Source organism: Diachasmimorpha longicaudata, chromosome 18 (assembly GCF_034640455.1).
Source record: "Diachasmimorpha longicaudata isolate KC_UGA_2023 chromosome 18, iyDiaLong2, whole genome shotgun sequence".
Classification (NCBI taxonomy): Eukaryota; Metazoa; Arthropoda; class Insecta; order Hymenoptera; family Braconidae; genus Diachasmimorpha; species Diachasmimorpha longicaudata.
In genome coordinates this window covers 2091208-2118721 of record NC_087242.1, presented here as the reverse complement: position 1 = coordinate 2118721, position 27514 = coordinate 2091208, and the positions used below count along the sequence as shown (strand labels likewise).

Below are 27514 nucleotides of genomic sequence, written 5' to 3'. Positions count from 1 at the left end.
TTCCAAACTAATTACTAATTTTTTCTAAAACATGGCGTGATATAACTTGGCGGTAAAACCCTTGTCTCCCATTGGCTGAAGTACGAGAGGATTGAAGATCCTCCAATGACATCAACCTGTACAATCCGTTTAGCTCAGCTTTTGGCGCAATTTGATGATGAAAAACATTTCGGCCTGTCCAAGACGATGCTATTTCGTCAGACACGTTCCTGGTAGCAACAAGTCTTATCAAGTTCAACAAAATGCCTCTCAGTCCCTACAACAAGGAGAACATTAGTGAAAAAGTGGAGAACACTGGCTTTGACAATCACGTAAGTGCCAATTGGTTATGTTAAATAACTAACACAACTAGCTAAATAAAATTAGGAAAATTAAATTTTTCGTCTCATCATGTCGATAAGGGGAATAGGAATTACTTTGTTAATCATTATAATATTGAAAAGTCAGATATTCTGTTATTTTGGGGGTTGACTTCGAGAAAGAGGGGATTTTAATCCATTAAAAAATTTAATATTCCTTCTGTGTGACTGTTTCACTGAACACATCCCATAATTTTCAATTCTCCAAAGAATATTTCGTCATATTCTTCAGTGGAGTCCCCAGCTCCATTTCTGCTCAAGGTTAGCTTCTGGACAATTTCAACTTCCATTAATAATTTATTAAATAGTCAAATAAAAATTGTACTATTTTTAATTTTTAATTTTACTCGAATGGTTAATATAATATCGTTCGTTTTGTATATACTCATGTTAATTATTTTTTATATTGATCGATACTTTATAAATAAAACAAATTTGCCAGTTTTCAGAAAGTAGGGCTTCTGTTTTTAATTCATTATTTCTACATTAATTAGTCTTTGCTTTATTATTTTGACTTCAAATAATGTTGTTGGTTGATTATAACATTGTTGACCATAGAGCACCCCTTGATGTCCCTATTCAGGTGATTCTTTTGTTTTATATCTGTTCATAACACTTTCATGTTTATTAACCTTCGTCCCTTCACCCTAACATTTGATATAACGGACATTCTCACGTGGGCCACCATTTTCAGTCTGGAGTTATTGGATTATGATAGGGATTGTCTCAATAATATGAAAACTATTTAACTATAAACTTTAATTAATTATTATCGCAGGTGGAAGGTATATCTTTCTGGTGTGATGTCTCCAGATCAACTGACTCAGTGACCAAAGATTTGACACTCTAGACCCATTTGACAAAAGGCCCTTGTTCGTTCATTCTTTTCTGCTTCTTCTCTGATTCTATTTGTTAAAACAATTCTAAACATTTCGGTACTGTTCGAAGAAAAACTATAAAAATTATAACATACTGAGATGGACTGAAAACAGCTGTAGACAATTCATTTTTGTTCGCACGTATCAAGCACTCTCAACAGGATTAATTTCAGTTCTTATTGGATTTCTGTATTTATTCGGGATCTTTGAGATTTTTTAAGCTTTTGGGGACCATTAGAAATCCAGATTACGAACAAATGAGCCATTTTGTTCCTTCAAATCACTCAGTTACTCCTGCAGAGGAAGAATGTTAATGGAAAATTTTGTTCTGACTCAACACCTTCGTCTGCTTTTTATCAAGACACTCGACAAAGTATTTCCACATTTACTCCAGCAGAAATTTATGTAGATCTTTCTGTTAAATCGATCTGTCGTGGACTCTGATCCTTCATAAATTACATGAAAATCTATCTCCATGAGTACATGAAGGTACGAGAAAATCTCCAAAATCTCCAAAATTTTATGACATTTTTTAAATGATTCACTGCAGAGATAACTTTTGCAAATTTTCTAGATTTTTTCTAGTGTAACTACTGTACTCTTCAATGGATTTTAATGAGTAAAAAAATGTTTGTAGCTCCATGGCCAATTGACACTTTTTAAAAATATTTTTTACTTCGTTTGTGATACCTGAAACATTGATATTCGAAGAAAAGTGAGGAAAACTTTTTTTTTTCTAGATAGGACACTTAATTTTTTTTTTTTTTTAATTACTAGACTTTGAGACCTAGAAACAAATTCTTTGAGCGTTACTGGAGAATGATAATGGCTTTGAATCTGATTTATTTGGATCTTTTCAGATTTATTTTTCATTTCATAATGATATTGATTTCTCTAAAAGCTTATGATATCCTAAAATACTTTGACTATTCGTAGAAAATCAAACGAAATTCTAATCGAAGACTTCACGAGCTTCTCCTGAGTTATTATTTCTTCTTTCGTTAGTTGTGTTTGTTTCCTCTTTCTTCAGTTGATTCAAACTGGTATTTTTCTTCTGTTCTGAAGATGGTCAGGAGTGCATTGACTCGAATTGGAGAATCTTCTGAGTGACAAATAGGGAAAACACTGGTAAAATCCAAATAAATGTGTCATTCAAGTTTTGAGGTTTTATCTATCAGGGAACGATAAAAAAGATACGAAAAAAAAATTCTGATAGGTCCCACGCCGATAAAATTCATGTTTTTATTAATTGAAACGTCTAGATGTTGCGATGGTCATGCTCGAGAAGAAAAAAAACTATTTAAAAACTGTATTGCTATAGTGGATCGTTTAAACAATTGGAAACAATTTTGGAGACAGAGTTTCATGTTCTTAAGTTCCAAAAAACATTAATTTTCGAAAAAATCAGGGTCAATGGCTGATCAATTTGACATGGTATGTGTTATAAAACATAGTCTTTGTTATAAATTATATCAGTGATTAAAAAAAAGCCAATCAACGTATACATGTACTCATAAAATAGCCGATGAACCGGTGGCAAAAGGTGTTACATTAGATTTTTTTATAAAACAAAATTCATTCATAAACAACAAACACAATTCATTTTATTTTTATTTTATAATAATTGTTATTCATTTTATTTTTATAAAAGAAAAATAAAATTAATATTTTTATTAAATTAGTCAGTAAATTAAACAGAAATATCCGTAATTTCTCTAAAATTTTGGCTCCCAAAAGCATTAAAAATCGAAAAATCTACAACAAACAATAACAATCAAGTGAAGAAACCTAGAAATTTATTTCCAGACACGACTGAAGCGAATGACTTGACGAAGAATGTCTGCATGTAACAATGCTAATGAATAAATCATCGTATAAATAATTATACTGCGAATTCTCCAAGAATATGATAATCATAATTTTTTTTTCATCAACTTTCGTCATATTGTCTAACAATTTTTAACCTAGTCAAGTGATGGACCTCTGACACTTCATTAATCAGCAATTTATCACATGTACTTGACTTGTCAGAACTCACAATAAAGGAAATTAGAAATTCACAGTCGCATTGTTTCAGGTGTCTCCATTGAAATCTCCATCGAAACGCAATTCTAGTAGCGGAATATCACCGAGTAAGAAGCTTCGCATGACTCCAGAGAGTTCAGGTGCAGCCGGTACAATTGACAAACAAGATGCAGATGTGAGTATTAAACGAATGATTACACTGAGAGAAATAATGAGTGAAAATCAAAAAAATATTTCTTCGAATTGTACCAAAACAATTTTTCCTGAATCGTTTGTAAATTCGTTAGCTTCGATTTATCGTTAATTATTTGGAAAAATTGATTGTCGTAAGACACCACAAATATCATCGAAATGAAAAATAATTTATTTCTTTTAAATAAATATTCCTTTGTCACCAGTCAAAAAATACTTTTTTGATTGTCATTTTGTGTGCTCAATGCATCTGAACGGAAATCAGTCATCTGGGAATTCTAACCTCAATTCCCTATTTAAACATTCCTCATTTTTTATTGCAAATGGAAGTATTGCACCTGATGAAATTTCATTTTTTATATTGACCTGTGATGTTGTAAAATGTATGGAAATGGAACATTCACAGCATGTGCGATGTATATCGCCCATTTTTCCTTGAATGAATCACTTCGTGTCGTTGACTATAAATGACGTTGGATTCTCGGATATCGAGGGGAATTAGAATGTAATTTGCGACGTTTGAAAGTTATATCATCCACTGGATTATTCTTGGATGGTCTACACTGACAAAAAAAAGTTTTTGCTAAATGTCCATTTACTGCAATGAGTCATTCCTCGAGAATCTGATTAGGTTTGAATTATGTTAATTATGTTGTTCTAGAAGATGTTCATGTGATTGATTATCCTGAGGGAACTCCTGTCATAATTATGGCCATTAAATAATTCATCGAATTTTAGAAAAACGAAATAATTATTAATGGAGCTCATTTAAGATCACGTACAAAATCCTGAACCTCTAGAGTAATATAATTATTATAATTAAGCGCTGCGAGTTAATTTTGTTATGGAATAAAAATACTAGAGAAAAATTGTCTTCATTAATGTGTGAAAGTATCACATAAAAACGGAATTACGATATTATCCGTCTTTGTTATAAAATATTGATATATTGTCCGAAATGATGAACAAATAGAAATTTCAAAAATTAACATTTGAGTGGGTAAGAAATTCCGATTCGTTCGAGGTGGTGACATCGTCCCTCCACGTCTACTTTTCGAAAACTACTCTGGCGAATCTGCCGATTTCTCATTATTTATTGATCAGTAAAAATAGATATCTAATTTAAAAGCAATTTTCTACTTGTTCGTTTCAGAAATTAAGAAATGCTGTGCGGAAACTAGACCTGAAGGGCAATGCTTTCGACCCACAGCTGGAACCTCTTCTCAGGGAGAATCCCCGGAGATTTGTTGTCTTCCCCATTGAATGGCCGGACATCTGGAAATTTTATAAAAAAGCTGAGGCCTCGTTCTGGACCGTTGAAGAGGTCGATCTATCCAAGGTAAACACAATTACTAATGAATTTTTCGATTATGGCACACATTTAATTAGTTTTGTTAAACGAGAGTTCGTTAATTTTCATCTTATTGGATTTCTCCAAGACAGATATATTCAGGGACTCCAAGTTCGGTTCTCGACATTATAATTATGCAGAATATTCTAATTATTAAATTGCATTGGGGTTTAACAAAGAACCCTTAATTATTTATCGATTTTGAGATTTCTTTATGTCAAATCACTGGAAATGATTCCTAAATTATTTCAAAATCATCATAAAATAATGATCAGAAGATTATTAGTCACGAAATAGTAATCATCAGAAGATTATTTGGTGACTAATAATCTTCTGATTCAACATAATCCTCAGAAAAATTCAATGGAGAAAGCCAAAGTGTAAATGATAAGGGAGAAAATGGAGCGACAAAAATACAGGAAGTGATACTTTCTGAAGATCCAGATGATATTAAAGACTAATTAAGCCATTGGAAACTACTAAAAAATAAGAACTTCATTTATATTTTTATATTTGCATTTATTTTATATTTTTAGCAAAGATCGATTGACGTAGACGAAAAAAGTAAATAATGGCCAGTCTAGACATGAAAGAAAAAATGTAGAGGTTGAAGTTAAATTTTGTATCTCTAGAAGATTTTTGAAACCCAATTTTTTGGTTCTTCTCTCACAGGAGAGAATTTAACAAAATCTCACAATCGAAAACAGAATCAGCAAAATAAAATTTTTAACGAGGGCAGTTTTGTTTTTAGGAAAGGCAACGTAGGAATTTGCTCGAACCATGTGATAATTATCGTTGTCTTGTTTTTCTGTTAATTATGAAGGACCTTCTTGACTGGGTAAAATTGAACGACAATGAACGCCACTTCATTTCCCACGTCCTGGCATTTTTTGCTGCCTCGGATGGAATTGTCAACGAGAATCTGGTGGAGAGATTCAGTCAGGAGGTGCAGGTCACCGAGGCACGATGCTTCTACGGATTTCAAGTTGCTATGGAGAATATACATTCTGAGATGTATTCACTTTTGATTGAAACGTATATTTCGAATCCACAAGAAAAGTAAGGACGAACATAAATGGGTTTTCCCTTCAATTATTATAAATTAATTTTCCCTTCGATATCTTCAACGTCTCATGCGACTAATTTGCGTTCGGAATTTATTTAATTTTGAGATTTTCGTTTTTTATACTTTTGTTTATTACTCGTAATGGGACAGCACTTGGGATTTGACATATGACATGGAATTTCCACGCTCAAGATTAATATTTCGTATTGAAAATGGACTGAATCGAATGATGAGTTCAGGAAATTGGAATTTGTTCTTGAAAATTTATATAAATATTTCTAGATTCGGTATGAAAACTCCTGAAATTATGCACTAAGATAACAAATAACGTACCTGAGAATAGTTAACGTATGATAAATAAAAATGAGTTACATACATCGAAAAGTTATTGAAAAAATAAATAATAAAGAAAAAAATAATATCTTGAAAATTGTGTTGTCGAAGAAATTTGAAAAGATTCATTTTCTAATTTCCTCAACATCGGAAAAAATGGAGACAAATTTTGAGAAGGGAATTTGATGGAATTGGACACCTCAGTAAACATGGAACATTTTTTACAGAACAAGTCAAGTGATTTTTGTAAAAGTTTTCTGGAGACAAAAAAAAATTTCTTGTTACAAATTTGTTGATTATGAAAAATTGATTTTTCAGGCAATATTTATTCAACGCGATTGAGAATCTCCCCTGTGTAGCTAAGAAAGCCAATTGGGCCCTGAACTGGATTGCAAACGAAACAGCAACGTTCGCTGAAAGAGTCATTGCATTCGCTGCTGTCGAGGGAATCTTCTTCTCTGGGAGTTTCGCTGCCATCTTCTGGTTGAAAAAACGAGGACTAATGCCCGGTCTCACCTTCAGCAATGAGCTTATCTCCAGAGACGAAGTAAGTCATATCCACATGTTGTGGGGAAGATAATTTTTCCTTAATTAGTATTTTATATTTGAATTTATCTAGTAGTTTAAATTTATTCAGTACATTGCGTGCTCTGTGTCGAGAGGCTTTACCAAATTTTCGTTGGGCTCAAACGAAAATATGAGCCCGAAGGTCGCATAAACACGTCAAAAATTTATTATTTTTTCCCTTTTTTTTAATTATTTTTTTTTAATTATTTTTTTTTATTATTTATTATTTATTTCCTTGATGTTACAAAAGTTTTCTTCTTTGTTTCACATCCTCCCTAGCCTCTCTTAAAATCCCTTATTTATTTAATTTACTAGCAACATTTATAAAAACAAAAAAACACCACTAATTTATTCTCCTTTCAACCCCTACTCTTCCTTTTAACCTCCTCTCCTTAATCCTAACTGGCCGTCTCCTTTTCTTTCTTATCTTTGGTCCCCGCTTCTCCTTCCTCTTCATCTTCATCTTCTGTCCTCTGCTGCCTTACTCAACGCTTTCTCCACCCTCCTCAGCTTCTCGCACATTCTCTTCTCCGGAGGCGCTCCCAGAATCTCCACCATCCTCTCCTTCTAATATCTCCAACTACTTCCTTTGCACCACCTCTTGTCCTCTTCATTAACTCCTCGCATCCGAAAACATACCCCATCTCCTCCTGTTCCCCTTTACAAGCCCTGCAGTTATCTCAAAAATTAATTAATTGATTACAAAGTGAAGGGTAGTTTTCACCTCCAGAAATTCATTATTTTCTAAAAAATTTTAACATGAAAATTATTTTGTTAATGGACCCGTTTCTCACTTCATGTAAATTAAATATTTAAAGATATTGAAAGCTGCTGCATGTTGAAGAAGTCAAAAGGCAATTTATGTATATTTTTGATTTAAAAAAAAATTTTTTTTGTAGCAGAATGAACCGATAATTCCAAAAGTTATAAATAAAAAAACAAATTCATAAATCCTCAATTTTCAGGGTCTCCACTGCGATTTTGCGTGCCTTCTCTTCAAACACATTGTCCAGAAGCCGTCGCAAGAACGTGTCATCTCGATAATTGCCGACGCCGTTCAAATTGAACAAGAATTCTTGACGGAAGCCCTGCCAGTCGCCATGATCGGGATGAACTGTGAACTGATGTCACGTTATATCGAATTCGTTGCTGACAGACTCCTGGTGGAACTTGAGTGTCCGAAGGTAAATAGTTTATCACATACCAGAAGAAATTTTTTGAGGAAATGGGTATGCAACTGGAGTCAAAAACAAGTTCAGAAAGAACTTAGATATTCCACATTTTGTCGTATAATGTTGTCAAATAATATTATACGATAAAATAACAGAATATCAAAACAATAGCCACTGGTTTTAACTAAACTAAACTCACTTGTGGTCTTTTATCGAATGAAGATTTTACATTCACATCAGTCTATTTAATTTATTTATCTGAAGACACTATTACTAATGTAAGAGCAGCCAAACATTTATCTTTAAATGATTAAGAGACTAATTTAAAGGATTCTTTATCATCATTCCAAATCCATTATTAGAATTTAATATTGATTTGTATATAAGACTCATTTTTTTAAATCAGAGCTGTTGTTTTCTTTATATGAATCTCTTTCCTCTTTTTTTCATTAAATTAGAAGTAGCTTTTAATTGGTTATTGCAATTAAATTCTAATTTAGATAGATTTAGATAGATTTATGTGAAGATTTTCATTCCTTCGTAATTAAAATGAAACCCCCAAAAAAGTAAATGATTATGGAAAGAATTCTTTTTTAATACAGGGAAAAAACCCAATGTCTCGGTATAAATTAGAATTTAATTGCCATAAGTAATTAGAAAGTTCTACTAAATTAATCGAGACAGTGAAACCTAATTCATATGATAAAAATATCATCTCTGACTGCGAAAAGACGAATACATAATCCTCCATATAATAATTACCATCATTACATGATGATCATGTGACGATCCTGAATCCGACTTTCTTACTCACTAAAATGTTGATTTGCTAAATTTATCTGTCCATCATTTCATACAATATGTTATTATTTTATAACAAATAAGAATAATATCATAATTCGGTTGTTCTGTGATATTTTTATAAACAATCGGGAATGCGCACAGAACGCGCGTTATTGCATTATAAAAAGTTGAAAAATTCAGAATTTTTGTGTCAATTTGCTTTTTTTTTGTTGATAATTGTTATATGTTTCCACCAATTTTTTCTTTGACAACTAATTATGAATAATGATCTAATTAAACTCTTCCATAACATAAACAACTGAAAGTCAAGTAATATCCGCGAAAATTTTATTTAAAAAAATGTAGTTAATGATCAATCTGTTTTTGGATATTATGGTACCTTCGGGGGGGAGCACGTCTAAATATCCGGTCGAAAATATCCAGTCCAAAATATCCAGTTAAAAATATCCAATTCGAAAATATCCGATTGTAAAAAACCCAATAGCAAATATATCCGCGAACATTGGATCTGTTTGTAGATCCAAGAAGGTGGATTGGAGTTCAAAATAAATTTGTCTAATTTTTGTATTGGATTTGATAGCATTTGGATATTTGTGTTTTGGATATTATTGTTTTGGACATTTTTCATTGGAGATTTTTGTTTGGGTATTTTCGACTGGATATTTAGACGTGGAACCCTTCGGGGATATCCTCTCTGCGGATATTACAATGTCGCCTTTCTTTAACCGATTTACATTTCATTTTTTCAGATATACAACTCCGAAAATCCTTTCGACTTCATGGAACAAATTTCGTTGGAAGGAAAAACCAATTTTTTCGAGAAGAAGGTCGGCGAATATCAAAAGTGGGGAGTTATGCAGACACCAGAGGCGAATTCCTTCAGTACGAATGCTGATTTTTAATTGATAAGAAATTCAACTGCATAAAGCAAAAATGAGGGTTGCGCGTTGAGTCGTGTTAATTAACGAGCTCTTGACGCTCTTCTCTCTCAAATTGTACATTTTATTTGAAGACAAAAATGTCTGATAGCGAGTAAATTCAACAATTGGAAGATATTCGAGAGGCAAAATCGGAGTAACTTCCATGCAAACTGAAATCAATTTTACCCAATTTTTTGCAATTGTTAATTTTTTCCACTCCACAGGACTGGAGGATGGAAATCTGTGAAATGTTAATTTTCGATATAATCTTTCGCATTACGTATTTCGATTTTTTTGTGTTGGCATGTTTTCCTTGTTTCGTTGGACAAAAATAACAACAGTTATGTGCCTTACAATTTTTAATTCCTATTCATGACGGCCCGATATTCCACTTAAAATTTATTTACACTTAACTGTCTACAATTAAGCAATATAATTAAGGACAAACAAATTACTGAAGAAAAGTATTATTTAATTTCGTTTATGTATTTATATAATGTATAGAGCTACAAAAATAAGAATCAATTTAAAAACTTTTGTATGAACTTTGACATTGCATTGAGTCTCAGTGTTTTGTCAATAGAAATATATGAAATATAGATTCTTTTCCTCTAGTGTGATGTATTATTTACGAAACCAGTTGTCAGACGTTTCAAGTATTCCTGGCGACACTCCATCTGGTCAACTGGACGATTGTAAGGCAGCCAGACTGGTTCGCCAACGAAATAACGTTTCGCTTTAATAAAATTCTAAAACAAAAATAATTATAATTAGTATATCGCCACGGGACTTCATGGTTTGTCGCTGGAAGGGGTACTGGCATTGGCTCGGATGTTTAGAAAGATATATTTAAGGGGTTATTCTCATGTGAGCATTTCAAAAAATCGATTTTTTTTTTTTTTAATATTTTGACAGTAAAACCTATTGAAAACATGCTGTGAAAAATTCAGACCGAAATTCATAGTATTTGATAAGTTACAGCTCATAGTAGCCGACGCGTCGTAAGCGATTGTCTACCAGGCTTTAAACTTTAAACGCGTTTTTCTCGAATCATCATTTTCTGAAACGGTCAAGGTCCTACAAGAAAAAGTATTCAACCGATTGCTTTAAAATTTACATATGTTGTTCTACTCATTTATAGTTATCGTCCCTACCACAATTGTTTATTTTCGACAATATCTTCATATTTTTTTTAAACGATTTGTAACGAAAAAGAACGAGATTTTCGTGATTTTTTTTTTGAAGTTCGATATTTTTTTTTGTTTTCAATGAAATTGATTATATTTGGTAGGGACGATAGCCACAGATCTACTGAATAATAATCCATTCGATTTTTTTATCTCAGACAACATGAACAGCCGTTATCATCTTGACCAGTGAACTACCTTTTTTGGTTGGGGACTACTTTGACTTAAAAAAAATATATGTTAAAAACGTAAAAAACGCCAAAAAAAAATTTTTTCGTATATTTCAAACTACAAATAAAAATATATTAAAAAATCAACATGATTGAAGGTTGTTGTCGCATAAAAAAAAAATTCCGAAAAAGTGGTAAAATATAGGCGTTCACATGAGAATAACCCCTTAATCTATTAGTGACATGAACTTCAACGAAACAATAAATTTTGTAACAACCACCCGACTGATTGCGCCCATCCGGTGTCCGATGATTTTATATCATAAAAGTTACGATAATACCAAAGTTTAATTTGCTATCCCGATGTTTCATCAAATTATTGGGTATTGAATACGGAAAATATTTAAAAAATAGAGAAGTGGCAATTTCTCGCGATTTTACCGGAAAAAAATTGGGATGTTTTGGATATTATAAAAATAATGAAATCCTTGTAGTAGTTTTTGAGATGCTATATCTGAGGAAGTATTGGACTGATCGAACTGAAACGACACCTCAAAGTAAAAGTTAATAATAGTTATCATAAGATAAAAATTTAGATTTTTAGCTACAAATTTTATCGCATTTTTTTACAAGTTTCTCACATATAATACCACAAGTGCTTCAAAATTATCGAATATTTCCCGATAGATTCGTTGCAAACAAATGAAGGAGTCAAGTTTTTCAGGCTAAAAAATCACGAGTGCGAAGCACGAGTGATTTTTCCTGAAAAACTTGACGACTTCATTTGTATGCAGGGAACCTAGAGGGAAATATTCTATAATTTTGAAGCTCGAGTGGTATTCAGGGGATTATTTTTCCTATCCAAATTTCGGCCAAGAGAATTGTGCCATGACATGAAAAGAGGTTTATTTGGTTAAGTGTCGTTTGTTTACCAAAATATTCAAAAAATTATCGCATGTAATACCACAAGAGCTCCGAAATTATCGGATATTTCCCGATAGGTTCGTTGCAAACAAATGAACGTGTCAAGTTTTCCAGTTTAAAAATCACGATTTTTCTGGAAAACTTGACAAGCTTATTTGTTTGTAGGGAACCTTGAGGGAAATATCAGATAATTTCGAAGTTCGAGTGGTATTCGGGGGATTATTTTTTGCATCCAAATCTTGGCCGATAGAATTGCACCATGAGACATAATTTTCAACGAATTGTCATTTAATCTGTCAGATACAATTGAGGGTTACTTCAACATTTGTTTTTTTTTATATATATATCAACATGCAAAATTTCCAGTGAAATTTCCAAGAATTTCCGCTGAAATACCGTGTTGACTATATAAAATAACGTCGAATGGTGCAATCCTATTGGCCAAGATTTGGATGGGAAAAATAATCGCTGATATTCGAGGTAGGCTATACAAAATATCAACAAATGGTGCAATTCTATTGGCTGAAATTTGGGTGGAAAAAATAATCAAAATTAATCTTCAAAATTGCGAATTTTGTAGCACATGTACACTGACATAAAAACGTTATTTTTTCACGTTTTATCACATTTTATTATAGATAATTTTTAACGGAAATTAGGGAACCAAAAAATTAGTCAACTATAAATCTTCCATATGGAAGCGCAGATAGGGATAAACAAAAGTTCCTTAAGATATAAATTGAAAGACTTTGTATCCTTTGATTTTTGCGATCAAGGAAAAGTAGAAAATTGGCAACAACTTAATTTCTGTTACCTTCACGTCCAGAGTGAATCTGTGATAAATTCCACTGGGAATTATGATTAGATCTCCAGGTGTTACTTCGATTCTTATCCATTTGTCATCTTTATCTCGAACATCGAAATATCCTGATCCAGCGAGGACTAGACGTATCTCTTCATCAGTGTGTAAATGCTCAGTGAAAAAGTTCTTCAACTAGAATAAAACAACAAAAGCGTAATTACTAAATTGTTAAAAATATTTTCAATAGAAAATTTATCAGTTCGGGTGATAACGGCTCGAGAAACCTGAGCCCAGTTTGATGAATTTAAATTTAAATATCTAGCACAACTTTTTTTTTTAATTTTCAAACTATCAAATCTTATAATAATAACAAATAGGGAGAGGATAACAGTTTTGTGGAGTGATAAATTATTGAAATGTCTGGGAATATTTTTTTTGTCATCAATAAATTGATGGGGAGCATCTAAATGATTTTTACAATTCGTTTTTTCATATTAAATTATATTTATTAAGAGATTGTATATCTCCAAATAGAACAATGAATAAAAACAGGTAATTAGTTGATTAAACAATCTCTATTCCTTTATTTTTATCATTTTTTTCCTATTTTATTCACTTGATTATGATGAATGACATTAAAGCTAAAATTGTCATAACCAAAAACGAATTTGATGAAGTAAAATTTGAGGTATTCCACAGAATCATTTTATATTAAGAATGAAGATCCCCAAAACTTATTGTTCAATTAAGCTAATTTTCAATGCCGTTCGTGGAAATGTCGAAAGGAAGATCTCGTTCGAAGTTGAAGTTAACAGTTCGATTGTTTCGCGAGGAGAGGACGAACGACAATTTTTTTAACAGAAAAGAGACAATAAAGATGATTGTTTCCAGGGTTGACTTCCCAATTTTTGATTGAATCTGAGCCAGGAGTTGGCCTCAACTCCTACCGACTATCTGACAAAATTTCAAATGTTCTTACCCAACTCTATCTTCTCTTCTTAACTAAAAACCCTCGTCAAGAGGGACCACACACAGACATTTTCAAAGAATTTTTTATTTTCACATTTCAGACTGTTCTACCTCGTTTCCAAGCAAATCTAGATTTTTTTGCATCAGGACTGTACGATTGAAATAATTAAATGACTACAGTCACTCCTTCAGGTTTCATAATTATTAAAACATAATTTTTAGATCAAATTTTTCATAATTTACGCCAGGAACAATAACGATTTCCATCATATAGAACTTTTTCTTGGTCCATTTTCTACAAAAATTCATTTTTGTCCTTTCAAATAATTCTTCCAATCATATGGAGAATCGATTATCACAGATCTCGATATCATCCCCAAATTGATGACTCTGAATTTCTATATAAACGACAATCAAAGCACTTACCACACCCATTCCTCTTTTAACAATAATGAAATTCTTGGTATCAACAAGAACTTCAACTAACATACCATAAAAAAATATTGTATTAAGTATTTAATTATTCATTTTGCCAAGTAATCATTGACGAATTATTTTACTGACCTTTTCTTCATAATTCTGTAAACATTCCTTGGAACATACGATCTCGTCTTCATAAGAATATCCCCTTGACTTCCTCAACTCCTTCAACTCCTCGTCCTTCTGATAATTCTCATGGTCCACCTAAATTCATTCAACCACTCAAATATAACAATAATAATAATAATTAAACATAATTGAAGTACCAACAGGGGCCCATAATGATTTTTTTAAAGAGGAATCATCCCTTTCTTTTCCATCATCTCTCCAGTAATTACAATCTATCATTTATAGTAAAATAACAATAATTAGTTACTATAATCAGAACAATTACTTTGACAAATCACGTAAGTTCTACTTTGCCCTATCAAAATCCCTTATTTTTCTGTTAAACCTGGAGAGACGGAGCAATTTCCGAAAAATTGGTGTCATTTTGGTGCCTTCAAGACAAAGAGATATCATCTCCACAAATTCTCAAATGAAAATCCAGTAACCTAACCTCAAAATGCTCCACTCCAGTGACATCGTATAGCTGCTGAAGTGTCAAAAACTCCGGGATCTTTTTGTGATGCTCCAACCTCTGATCATCTTCACTGTCATCCATATACCAAGCTCGTACCATTCTGACCTTGGACAGTTTCAATCACTTGTTTGAAGATCTTCAGGTTCAGGGAACGTTCTAAAACGAATCTCACTTGGTTATGTGAACTTTCAACGACAGCATCGTGAGTTTTCTGCGTGAAATTACGTCTCATTTATCAGATAACAGTCCTAGATATATCATAACAGATTATGTAATCCTCTGTCCTCTGTTTCCTCGCAGGAAGTCGACGAGACAGAACAATGACAGACGAAATGGACGAATTTTACCAAAAAATCCAGAAATTCTTCATACGAAAGGATTCTGAAGTTGGAAAATTGAAGTTCTTATCGTCAAGGACGACCGAGGACAACACAAAATTCATTCTGGAGATCATCACGTCGGTTGGTTCAATATTTCAGGAATCCAACATCCCTCTCAAAGAGAACGCATCAGGATCTAACACGAAGTGTATTGAGGCACTGAAGTACCTCATTCTGAACACTAATTTCAAGGCCCAGGAATACCTCCAGGATGACATCGTTCACGGTCATTTGGTTGACATGTGTCCTCCCTTGTCTCCCTATCTCTTCATCGAACTCATTTGGTATCTGAAATACGACGAAATCCTCGCTGAATCGATTCTCCATTTGCCACTGGATCTGTGCATTGAAATTTTGGAGATTCTTCGACGATGCGCTTACCTGTTGGACTTCCCTCGAAACTTCAATCTCTTAATAACCCTCGCTGCAAATTGTTACACAAAATTATTGATTATTAGAGACGTTGGAACCCAGTCGCAGGATTTTGAAGGAAATCTTGACAGTTTGATAATCAACTTCCAGGAAATTATGACGTTATTCAGAGAGAAGAAGTACACGAGGTTATCCGAGGTCTCTGACATAAAAAGGAGCGAACGTTACGGAAATATCCTCCGGGAGATCCTGAAATTGACGAAAAGTTGTTTGGAGTTGAGTAATAAAGAGATCACGATTGAATCTGAAAGAGAAAAATTATATAAAATCACTTTTGGCCGAGAACCTCTTCAAAAATGCGACGTAGAAGTTGCTGCGAATCACATAAAAGCTTTAGACTTAGAACTATTGAACCTTCTCTTAACAAAAATCAAGGAAATAAATTGTAATATTTATCTAGACTGGGCTTCTCTGGAAGTTGACGAGAGTCCTTGTGCCTCTCTCCAACAAGTCATAGGGATTGAGTGCTTTCATTTCATCGAATTAATTAAAACAACCGACGTCGAGGCTCAGGATCATCTCGTCCAATGCCTCCAGCAGTTGTCAGTGAAACCGCAGTCTCTCAACGATTGCACAACGATGACCCTGAGGGAGTTGTGCGAAGGATTGGAGAAGGGGAATCACAATTGCCTCAAACAATTATTAAATCAACGAGATAATTGGGACAACTCTGTCTTCGAAGCGATCCGTAAAAAAGTCGATCTATTCGACCGAGAGGATTTGGTCAATCTTCTTGAATACTTGACTGAATTAATGGGAAATGATGGACATGAAGAGCACAAGCAGATGGTCTATAGTGTAGTTACTCGAGCGTTTTTCCTTCAGAAGCTCAAGGACTTGTACGAAATCACCCTCGAACACATTCTGAAGCACAACGCAGACAATATTTTGGAATCAGAGAATACTGAAAAAATGTTCATGTCATTCATACTGAAGAATCCAGACATCAAAACTCCAAATAGATTGAAGACAGTTCTATTTTTTTTACTCAAAAATCCGCGTAAATATCTGATGATTTTGATGAGAATTTGTATTGGATCTGAGGAGTACAGTAATGTTATGATTAATCCAGATGATTTGACTCGTCTTTCTCCAGTGATGACCATAACCAATGAGGGGGATAAATTAGTTCTCTCGTGTTTGTTGAAAATTTCCCTGGAAAACACTGAATTCTCAGTCGTTAAGTTCTCCAGTTTCATCGAGTCAATGATTAGTCACAATATCTTTACTCTCGACGAATTGATACGAACGATTTACGTTCCCTTAATTGAAACTCCAAGTTTGTCCATCTCCACAGTTAGAACAGTACTCAATAATATTCGTCAAACGTATGTAACGTTGAACAATGTTAACAGCCAACTGTTGCTCAAGTCATTGGCTAAAAGAATGTCACAATTGCGTAATGACAGAACTATTTCCAAGCACCTCAGCAGTGAAATACTCACCTTGGCCATTAGAATAGTGCAAACAGTATTATGTACACGTGATAATTGGTTTGAAGATGCTGACAATAGACGTTGGATTATTGAAGTTGAAGGACTGCTTCAGCCTGTGGACAAATTTTATTTTTCCAAACTGTTCAACTCCTCAGGGTACTTCGATGTCACTGAGATTATCGATGATTATTTAAGACAGATCAACACGATTGTACAAAAAGTTATGCTGGAGATCGAGGACGTGTCAATCTCCAAATTAAAATTAGAAAAAGACATAATGAGACACTTAATTCTAACCTGCACAGAGTCTGAGTACGTGAGAATAGCATCTGAGGTGACAGTCATTCACTGGGATTATTTTCAATGCGATGATGAAGTCGAGGGCTTCGATAGAATCGTTGAATCAACAATCGAAGCTTGTGAATATTGTTTGAGAACTTCAACAGTGAAGTCCGACCATTTTGGGTATCTCGTCAAGTCGTTATCGAAATTTATCAAGGGGTTGATTCATTTGGAGTTGGGCATTGATAAACAATTACTGGTTAATTCATTTCTCAGTAATTTCCGGAAACTTAATGAGTGTGTCAGAGGTACGGGGCTGGAGGATTTGTATAATGAGACAGCAGTGAGGATGAATAATCAGCCGAGTCATGAGTCAGCAATTGACTCGTTAGCGGAAGTTGTTAAATCTCTGAGCGACTTTGGTGATAAGTGCTTGAACGGAGTCATTGGAAATAAATGGGAATCCAAAAGAGTTTTGAAAGAGGAATTGTATCAGCATTTCATTTCTATGTGTCTTACGGCATCATTTGATAATCAATCTTGTGTTCTTACGAGAGTCAAGGATTTATTTCTCTCTAATCAGTGATGTTGCCCAAACTGGTAGGAACTTATCGTTCCTTTGTACGCTTTAAATGATTAATAAACGTGGGGAAATATTAAAATTGATGAGGAGTTCATTGATTGCAGGGCTAATTAACACATGTAAATTTCAAACAAATGGAACACAGATTCAATATGTTTTTTAACATTGTTGGGTGTGAAAATTGGCTTGATGACAAAGGAAATACAAAAGAAAAAACTGTGTCGTAAAATTAATGTTTAGATGCCCTGAATTTAGCTTTAGAAATGATAAAAATTACTTGAAGGTACTGTAACTCGGGGAAAAATGAACAGATCAGTATTGAATCAGCTTTTCATTTTCATGTGTCTTATGACATCATTCCATAATCAATGCTGTGTTCTAAGGAGAGTCAAGGATTTATTTCTCTCTAATCAGTGATGTTACCTAAACTGTTAGGAATTTATCGTTTCTTTGTACGTTTTGGGTGATTAATAAATGTGGGAAAATATCAAAATTTATGAGCAATTAGTGGATTACATGACCAACTAACATATGTAAATTTCAGAAGACAAATTCAACACGATTCAACATAATTTTTATCAACATCGTTGGTTCTGATAATTGATTTAATGACAAATGGAAAATGAAAGAAAAAAAAATGTGGTATTTACGTTTCGATGGCCCTGAATTTAGTTTTAAAAATGATAAAAAAATGACTTGAAAGTGCTGCAACTCGGGGAAAAATGAACAAATCTAATTGAAGTTTCCTTTTACGTGTTTTTGCGACGGTCTCTGTAATTCCTGACCATCCACTGTAGATGAGGAAGTCTTTACATTCTTCCAATTAGTGTATTCGAGAATTTCATAGAATTTGTCGGAAAATACCGAGAAAATCAGTCCTGCATTACTCAAAAATTATGTAAATTTTCTGAAATTTTTTCAAGAACTAAAGTCTTTATGGCAATATCCACAACTTGAAGATCAGCGGAAGAGAATGATATTCAAAATTGATAAATATCGTACACAAAAATTTAAACTAGAACTCTTCACATTCCCTCAGAAGCTCCAAAAATTCTTTACTTCTCTTTTTTGGCGTTTATCTCCAAAATTTAAAGTTTTGAGAAAAAATCCGAAAGATGCTTTATTGTAGATGATTAAATTTTCTACAAAAAATGTTTTATCATCTTTTTCTCTAAAATGACTCCTGAATGACGTAATCCCGTAATTCTGTGATGAATGAACTGTGGAGACGTCCAAGGTATTCGTCTAGAGGTTTGTATTGAAAAAAAAATTGAGTCCATTTTACCCCGCAGTTCAGTTTGCCTTACCCTCCCTTACTACCACCCTAAGACGTGCAAAATTCGCATTCTTTTATAAAAAATATATATCAAAATATATTTTTTGGATAATAGCAAAGAAATATTTTTAGAAAGAATTAATTATTTTTCATTTTGATGGTATTTGTGCTATTTTAAAACAATAAATTTTTCAAAATGACTCACAATAGATTGAAGCACCCGAATTTGCAAACGATTCAGGAAAAATTATTTTGGTACAATTGGAAGAAATATTTTTTTGATTTTCACTCGATATTTCTCTGAGCGACCGACATTTTCATATAAAACTCTTGGAGTTAATTTATAAATTCCTCTTCCTCGTCTGACTAAATAAATTTTTTTACATAATTTTTTTTCATTATGCATTCCTTTCCTCTCAATATACATCGCCTCTTCCTCCAGACGTTTATCGCACGAAGAGTCTTATCAATTTTTCGTTTCCTCGTATGAGACATGTGATGGAATTCGACAAAACCGCAATAAAAATAATAATAATAATAATAATCGCAGAGTAGGAAAATTGAAATGGGTATGATACATCATCAGTCGCACAACTAATTGATGATTAGTTATTGATATCAAATTTTGAAATTCCACATTTGCCCATAGTAATTCAGACAAAAATCCTCCGACAAAAAACCTTTTGGCAAAATAACTTTTTCTCGTTTTATTTTTGTCTGGTCATCAGTCTTATGACAAACGGACGTAATCAATTTTATCAATTTATCTGCAATAAATTGATAAAATCATTGTGTTCTAGGAATAAATAATCAAGTTATCAAACACATCAAAAAAACAAATCGTAAAATACGAGATTTAAAACGTAATTTATGTAATTTTTAAGAACGTAAATCACGATTTTCTGTTCGAAATTTACGTTTTTCAAAAGCGTAATTAACATTTTTTTGACACGTAATTTATGAGTTTAAAAATCTCCAAAATTATATTTTAAATTTTATATTTAATCACTAGTTTTTTTTTTCTGTATAAATTTTTTTTCTCCACTCGGCTTTTCTTTATCTCCAGTAAAAAAATCATTATTATTGTTAATGTTTTATTGTATATAACTTGATCCTATAATATTTACAGTTTTCTTCACATCGTAAAAAATATACCATATACAGGTAAGGCCGATATACAATCTAAATCGTGGTGTTGTTACTTTTTATGTTGCTCTTGTATCGTTTTCATTTTTTTAATTATATTATCACTCAGATTTTTTTTTATTCTACGATTTACGAAAAAACCATCCGTGAACCCGAGGTGCTAACCAAAATACATTTTTCTACACATACAATTCAAAATTTAAACCATAATCTTCATTATTTTCTGCTCATCCATTGTTTCATTCTCTTAATTATCGAGTTTCATTCTATTGATAAGTAGAAAAATTATCCCCGATCGATGATATGCTAACACAGGCAAGTGGCGCAGCCAGAGTTTTATTTATATTTTCCAAGTGTTGTTTTTTATTCTATCAAACAGGACAACTTAGTGGGGCACCTAGAACGATATTGCATGCAAGAAATAAATCAATAAAAATACTTGGAACTCGTTACAAATAATTCATGATTAAATTCCAACAGTTTTTGGCTGATTCGATTGAAATGTTCAGTTGAAAAGTCAGAGGATTTGATTTTCTGCGTTAATTATGTCCGTTGAATAACAATTGTAGCTGAATGTCTTGTAAAGGTCAGGGAGGAGCAAGAGAGAGAGACAGGAGTCGATGTAAAACAAAGAAGACATTTGTAATATCGAAGGAAATCAATTGAATTGAATTTAATAAAATATTTAATTTCCTTCGAATATTTTTCAAGGAATTTTTTCAGTTTGGATTTCCCAATTTTTTAGAATTCATGTTTCTTTTCTTCTTTTCAAGAGAATGAAACCAGAATATTAAAAAAATTGGAAATGAGACAACTCTATAGACTTTCAATCAAATAAGTTGAATAGTCAATTGATTTGCTATTGACTATTTTCTGTTAATCATTTTAGGGATCAAATTATTGTGAAAAAATTTCACAGAACAAAAATCCGCTGACTATATTCTCAACTTTCACATGTCATTAACCAAAACCTAATGGAATTTTTAGTAGAAACCAAATGGAATTTCTGAACGACTTGGCCAGGTCTGTCCATCAGATGTTTCCAATTTATATTCTGAATTTTATTTGTCCTTTTTTCTTCTCAACTTATCCCCCTGCTATGCACTTACTCTTTAAATACATAAATTATTCATAAAAATGTTTAGTCCAACTTCCTGAAGAAAATGCCTGTGCGCAATACATTGATTTTTATTTCGTGAACCACGAGATATCACGTTAATTAAAGCAAAAAAGAAAATGCAACTATTAAATTGAAAATAAATTTGTGACTTTGCTAGTTCTTCACGAGTAGTTAAAACCTAAAGTAGTATAAAACACAATTTTTCACAGTTGTTTTGACAAATGGACTATGTTACTCTCGTTATCTTTTCTTTTTCATTTTTGGTTACATCTACAGGATCACAGCGATATCTATGTGTACAGAGTGAAAACAAAAAACTAGTCATCACAAAAAAGAAAAGAGAATTAGCAATGCACGTTGCAAATGTTTCTCTCCTCAATTACAAAGCCTCTGACTATTTCTAAACATGACATAAAAAAATCTTTTGTCTTCTTCGCATCACTTTTTCAATAAAATTCCTATCGATTGATATTGCAAACAGTTTGTATTAAATGTGAATTGAATTATTACACTAAAATTGCATTTTTATATCCTCCAGATCGTTCTCAATTTGCATATCCCAACTGAAAAGGAAAAAAACGTTCAGCTCGATGAAAGCAATGACTCAAGTGTTGGCTCTTTCACAGGAATTGAATGGACTTCATTGACATCCCGATGTGACAAGTAAAGGACGAGAGAAACTCACGAATTGCATGACACTCTGTATGTTACAAAGTAAATAATAACTGGGGTATTGTAAACTATAAAAAAATTTACATGTTTGCAGTTGAAGGGATATCGGCGTAATCAATAGGTCGGTCAATGCTGGGGTAAAAGAGAGACGAGGAATAACAGCTTTGGATTATTAGCAATTTAACAAATTCATTCGGATATTCTCGTACATTTTTCTAAACTCATCATAAATGGAATGAAAAGAAATGAATTGCACTTACAAGAGGAATTTCCTATCACTAATTTTTGCGAATTAAGAAAAAATTGGGAGATTAATCGTTAAAAAAGGGCCTTAAAGTAAGCAGTGCAAGAGTAGCGCATAAATTACGACGTCCAACAAAATAATGTCAAGTTCATGATCTCATTTAATGATGAAATCAGTTGTGAAGTGGTACAACAAGATCAGGAATTTTTGAGTGGTGACCAGTTTTTTATGAATATCTCGAAAAGGAAGGCAGATAGCAAAAATTTTATTGATACCTTTTTTGTCGAGCTAATTGAGTACTACAATAAATGTTATTACAAAAAATTCGCTATCTTTCTTAGATTTGGAGATATTACTGAAAAACTCGACCAGGACATTAGTCAACTTATCTCGTTTTACCTCTTCGCTACTGAAATAACGTTAATTGCTTTTCAAGTATTTACGGAATTTTGGAAGTCATTAATTCTCGATTAGTTAGTCAGTGTTGAGTGAACATATTTTCACTTTTCATTGATGTATTTTGGTGACAATGGATCTAGCGTTTATTAAATCAGCAATAAAGTAGTAAAACGAGATAATTTATTTTTGATTGTGGACCATTTTTTATGAATATCTCGAAATCTAGAGGAGATAACAAAATCTTTATTATAACATTTTTTGTAGAGCAAATGATGTACTATAACTAATGTTATTATAAAAAATCCGCTAGCTCTCTTAGATTCAGACATATTTCGCAAAAACTCGACGCAGTCAAGTTTTTGCTACTTTAAATGATTTTTCAATCTTGATTTGAAAATTATTATTAATTGCCCCATCACTCAATATTGTTAAAATTCATTAAAAACGATTGAAAAATTCTTTAGCGAATACTAATGAAATATTTATAAATTTTCGCACGCTGAGTTGAACGAATTTTGCGAATTTATATCGACTTTTGTCTTAAATTTTTCAAAAAATTTCAGTTCAGTTAACGTTAGATGACATTGAACGAGAAAAAATAACCGAATATTTTTGGAAAATCATTTAATCCTTTGAAATAAAATCCTCTAAATTCTGTGGTGGAATTTGATTGCAAAAAAATCCTGCGATCCTTAAATTTGTTTCAATTATCTCTAATAACAATTCCATCGACATGTGATTATTTGTTAATCCCTCAGGATTGTAAAAATCAACAGTGAAAAGGTTTTTTAATAAATTTCTCAGTTGGGGGTAATATTGGCAGTGTTTCAGAGGAGATTCGTCAATTATAGAACTGTCATTGGGAAGCTAATAAGTTATAAATAAACTAATGGATGTTATTTAGCACTGGGTGATAGGAGGAACCTCACACCGAGGGCTTCAATCTCCCAAAAGTATTTCAAACAAATTCATGACAAATAGAATGATTTCCCAGATATTGTTGTTATTTTTTCTTATTCGATCTCACGTGAAATTTATTGAACTTAAATTTTATTCAATTTGACAACTTCGACGTTCTTTTTTATTAAAACCCGGACGACCTGGAAAGTTCTACGAAAACCACTGATTTCATAGTGAAAATGTTTCATCTTCTGAGCAGAACTGGACCTCATTTTGTTGTGACGTGTTATCACGACGCCATTACATAGATATTTTTCTATACAAAAGAGATATATGTATACATAAAACAATGAATTAGCGATATAATTGAGAACCAAAATAACAATTGAAATTGTCGAAAATAATAAATCGATTTTGCTGGTCATAATATTCATAATATTAAACTCTTATGATCCACTATATTTTTAATATACAAGAGAGCCATTGACTTTTGTGCTCTCCTTCGTAGCAAAAAGAAATAAAAAAAAAAACGGAGCTAAAATGGTTTTCTCTAATGGACAATAATTTGTTCCGATGGCGAAAAAACGTATTTATCTCCAACGGAACGGACGAATTTCAGTTTAAGTTCGACCAACCGTTTAATCCTTCACATCCACTGTCCACAACCACCGCAGTGGTCCCTTCGAATTTACCCAACGTCGCTTCCCAGTGATTTTCGTCTTCTCAATATTTTTGTTAGTTAGCACCTTGGACAGAAAATTATCAATTGCCAAGAATTGACAAATGCGCAATGTGCTAAGGGCCATTTCTCCGAGCAATTAATATTTGCGAATAGAAGAGGTCACAAAACGTCGATGTTGACCTAAACGTTCTGAATTTTTCGAAAATGCTGATGACCTTTTCTTCCATTTCCATTTCACGAGAATGGAAAAAGTCAATGTCAACCGTTGATTTGGGTGTTTCCATCCCCCACTCTTCCTTAATCTGATTTTTTTTTGAAAAGTGGAAAAAATTTTCATCGAAAAGATTGAAAAAATGAAAAACACGAAATCAATTCTCCAGTGGCCGATTTTGGATGGTTCGATCTCTGAATTGACTTTTCAATAATTCCATAGCTATTTTTATTTCCAGTAAAAATTACTATAAAATTTTTTTGAAAAGTTACTTTCGGCTCTGGAGTGCACAAAAGTCCACTTATTACACGTGACTTTGACAGGATATTTTCGGAATATTGTGAAGGAAATATCAGATGTAATTCAAGCAATTTCATTCAGAAACTTTCAGATAAAAAACTGTTTTGGATTTTTTAAAAACGTTTTTTAATTCGTAAAACAGAGCGAATAAATTCTAGTCAAAAATGTGTAAGATCCAATAATTGTTCTTTCCTTTAGAATAACTATCCAGAGCCTAAAAAATTATCGAAAATTTAGAGGCCCTCGATCGCGAACAATATTCGACGTTATGGCCCACAAAATAAAAGAAAAAATCTCCATAATTGAGCACGAAAATAATCAACAAATGAACTATCCAATTAAGATTATTTTCGTTTCTATTCTTTAGCATTAACAATTAACTCAATAACACCAAGAAGAATGGGGCCATCACACAATCGTCTCACGTCTACCTTACAAACCGATTACAATTTTACAAATGAATTGCGCATTGGTCCTTAAAATTTGTCACCTTCAAAATACCACCAATATCCTCCCCGTTTCCACTCTTATTTATACCAGTCGTACTTAATTAATATATTACAATGATAATTACATATAATACTATCCATGTTATATTAAAATATTCGGCCATGAAGCTAGTTGACAGCCACGATCTTTAAAGTTTTCCATACTCGATTAATTTCGTATCCTTCCTCCCCCGAAAATATAAATGAAACGCAAAAAGAGAAGAACCAAAACGTGACGAACAGATAGACGAGTCAGTCGTGTACGTTTGACAATAGCAACAACAAATTCATGATTATTTTTTCAATAAAAAAAGGCATTCCCTCGAAATTAATCTTCACTCCTGGAGAATATGGAAAATTCCGAATGGAAATATTGACGAAGAGTATATCCAGATGAAAGAATTTCACTCCTGCATTATGGAATTCTATGGTACTTTTTGTGCCACATGTATTTTAAAGCACTCAGTAAAATTTCAGTCTCAATCGGTCCCAATGTACCATCCTTTTGATTAAGTATTAGAGTACACTGCAACAACAGTAACTTTTCTTCTCCTTTTCCGGGCTAAAATTCATCTCCCGAACAATTTCAGCAAAAACTTCATTGACGTTGGTACGATTTTTGGCTGATGCCTCGACAAATGGACAGCCCCACAGCTGAGCAAGTGCATTACCCTCGGCAGTATCCACCTCTCTCTGATGCTCCAGATCCAATTTATTAGCAACCAATAACACTGGTACTCTCTCAGTACCTTTGACGCGTGTGATAAGCTCCTTCATAGCCTTAATATCCTGAAATGTTTGATGATTGGTAAGGCTGTACACAACAACGAAGCCCTGGCCATTTTTAATGTACAAATCCCTCATACTGGCAAACTGTTCAGTGCCAGCAGTGTCAAGTATCTCCAGAACACACGGTGAATTGTCCACTTCAATTTCTTTACGATAAAAATCCTCAATCGTTGGATCGTACTTTTCCATGAAACATCCAGACACAAATTGCACTGTCAGTGCACTCTTGCCCACACCACCCGAGCCCAACACCACTACCTTAAATTCACGCATTGTTAATCAATGTTATTTTCAACACTTGGACTGTTTTAAGTTGTTACGAATCGCCCTCGACAGTTGAATGTTGGGTTATCGTTGGCCTTTGCTATCGCTGTAATCACGGGCGGGGGCTAAAAAGTCCTGGCAACACAGTGTGACACACTGGACAAAGGCATCGATGAGCACATACAAAGATTGCAATTCCCAAGACCTAACTTCATGGAAGATTTCATCAAGTTCAATTTATTTATCCTAGTTGTGACTCACATTTGATTAATAATTCCACCAGAGACATTTCGATTGACATTTTTAACAAAACCAGTTAACCACACATCAACCCTCATTTATAGTCTTTCACACACAGATAATTAGTCGTTCTCACTTCTTTTTTTTTTTAACAAAAACTGCACATTTCTTATCTTCTCATTTTTCTCTCAAGTCCACGACGTGATGACTGCTGACGCCATCTTATAATATCCCATACACTTCTTTCAGCAATTTATACGACTGAATTTTAGTGGTGATATTTTTACGCGATTATTTTCATTCGTTCACATATAATATCAAAATTATAATTAGGTGATTTTGATGATTCAATCACGAGGAACTATTTCTGGAATTTTATTGATGAACGACCTTGACAGGCTCGTCCACGGATGTTGAAAGTGTGACTTGTCTCTCGTAGTTTTTCAGACAAGTGCGGAGAGGGGATGAAAAGAACGGAAAGGACGGTTTGATAGATATGAGACGAACGTTACAATCGTCAAAATAAGGTTCTATAGTACTTGAAGTTGGCGACGGGAAGGTAGTTGTCACAGCGGAAATGAAGGGGGAGATGTATTTTTTTTCCAGAGGTTATCTGTTTTATCAATTGAAAATTATCGTTGTTGTGGGGTATGAGATGAAGTGTAGGACGTGCATGTGGGTAAAGCAGGTCGCGGAGACGGCTTCGTCGGTATCCTTTTCAGGGATTTTCAATTATTAGTTTATTTTATTGTAAAATGAGGGAGAGTCTGTAAGTGGATGGATTTGGAGTTCCTTTATTTATCATTTTTATTCTCCATTTTTCAATCTGTGTCAAGATCTTTGATTTTCCTTCAACTATTTTTTCATACAAAATTTTTGTTTCCACCT

General features: G+C 33.0%; 4 protein-coding genes across 5 annotated transcripts; 2 read left to right on the top strand and 2 right to left on the bottom strand.

Annotated features, from left to right (window-relative positions):
• The first annotated feature begins 106 nt into the window (after positions 1–106).
• On the top strand, positions 107–10281 carry LOC135171127 (ribonucleoside-diphosphate reductase subunit M2 B). Of its 2 annotated transcripts, none has more exons than XM_064137474.1 (7): positions 107–311; positions 3315–3437; positions 4608–4793; positions 5629–5864; positions 6523–6751; positions 7737–7955; positions 9497–10281. In XM_064137474.1, exons 1-7 carry the CDS (start codon positions 243–245, stop codon positions 9647–9649), a joined length of 1215 nt encoding a protein of 404 aa, XP_063993544.1. In that variant the 5' UTR covers positions 107–242; the 3' UTR covers positions 9650–10281. The 2 variants fall into 2 exon arrangements, with proteins under 2 accessions (XP_063993544.1, XP_063993545.1); XM_064137475.1 differs by lacking the exon at positions 107–311 and adding an exon at positions 2471–2671.
• Positions 10119–14893, bottom strand: LOC135171136 (acireductone dioxygenase). The gene is made up of 4 exons (XM_064137491.1): positions 14759–14893; positions 14284–14403; positions 12763–12942; positions 10119–10416 (listed from the first exon to the last, which is right to left on the bottom strand). The coding sequence occupies exons 1-4, from the start codon at positions 14879–14881 to the stop codon at positions 10279–10281; spliced, it is 561 nt and encodes a 186-aa protein (XP_063993561.1). The 5' UTR covers positions 14882–14893; the 3' UTR covers positions 10119–10278.
• A 209-nt stretch (positions 14894–15102) lies between these two features.
• LOC135171119 (uncharacterized) lies at positions 15103–20688 on the top strand. The gene has a single exon (XM_064137462.1). It carries the CDS (start codon positions 15103–15105, stop codon positions 17896–17898), a length of 2796 nt encoding a protein of 931 aa, XP_063993532.1. The 3' UTR covers positions 17899–20688.
• Positions 20689–24947: 4259 nt separating this feature from the next.
• On the bottom strand, positions 24948–27112 carry Rap2l (Ras-associated protein 2-like). Its single transcript, XM_064137492.1, has one exon. It carries the CDS (start codon positions 26393–26395, stop codon positions 25850–25852), a length of 546 nt encoding a protein of 181 aa, XP_063993562.1. The 5' UTR covers positions 26396–27112; the 3' UTR covers positions 24948–25849.
• Positions 27113–27514: the final 402 nt, after the last annotated feature.

What these genes read in the sequence shown, in the direction of transcription:
- LOC135171127 (XM_064137474.1), top strand. Translation starts at nt 243, where the DNA reads ATGCCTCTCAGTCCCTACAACAAGGAGAACATTAGTGAAAAAGTGGAG. An exon ending in AGCTTATCTCCAGAGACGAA is followed by an intron (nt 6,752 to 7,736) that starts GTAAGTCATATC and finishes CTCAATTTTCAG; the next exon opens with GGTCTCCACTGCGATTTTGC. An exon ending in TGGAACTTGAGTGTCCGAAG is followed by an intron (nt 7,956 to 9,496) that starts GTAAATAGTTTA and finishes TCATTTTTTCAG; the next exon opens with ATATACAACTCCGAAAATCC.
- LOC135171136 (XM_064137491.1), bottom strand. Translation starts at nt 14,881, where the DNA reads ATGGTACGAGCTTGGTATATGGATGACAGTGAAGATGATCAGAGGTTG. An exon ending in CTGGAGTGGAGCATTTTGAG is followed by an intron (nt 14,404 to 14,758) that starts GTTAGGTTACTG and finishes GAATGAATTTAG; the next exon opens with GTGGACCATGAGAATTATCA. An exon ending in TACAGAATTATGAAGAAAAG is followed by an intron (nt 12,943 to 14,283) that starts GTCAGTAAAATA and finishes GTTTTATTCTAG; the next exon opens with TTGAAGAACTTTTTCACTGA.
- LOC135171119 (XM_064137462.1), top strand. Translation starts at nt 15,103, where the DNA reads ATGACAGACGAAATGGACGAATTTTACCAAAAAATCCAGAAATTCTTC.
- Rap2l (XM_064137492.1), bottom strand. Translation starts at nt 26,395, where the DNA reads ATGCGTGAATTTAAGGTAGTGGTGTTGGGCTCGGGTGGTGTGGGCAAG.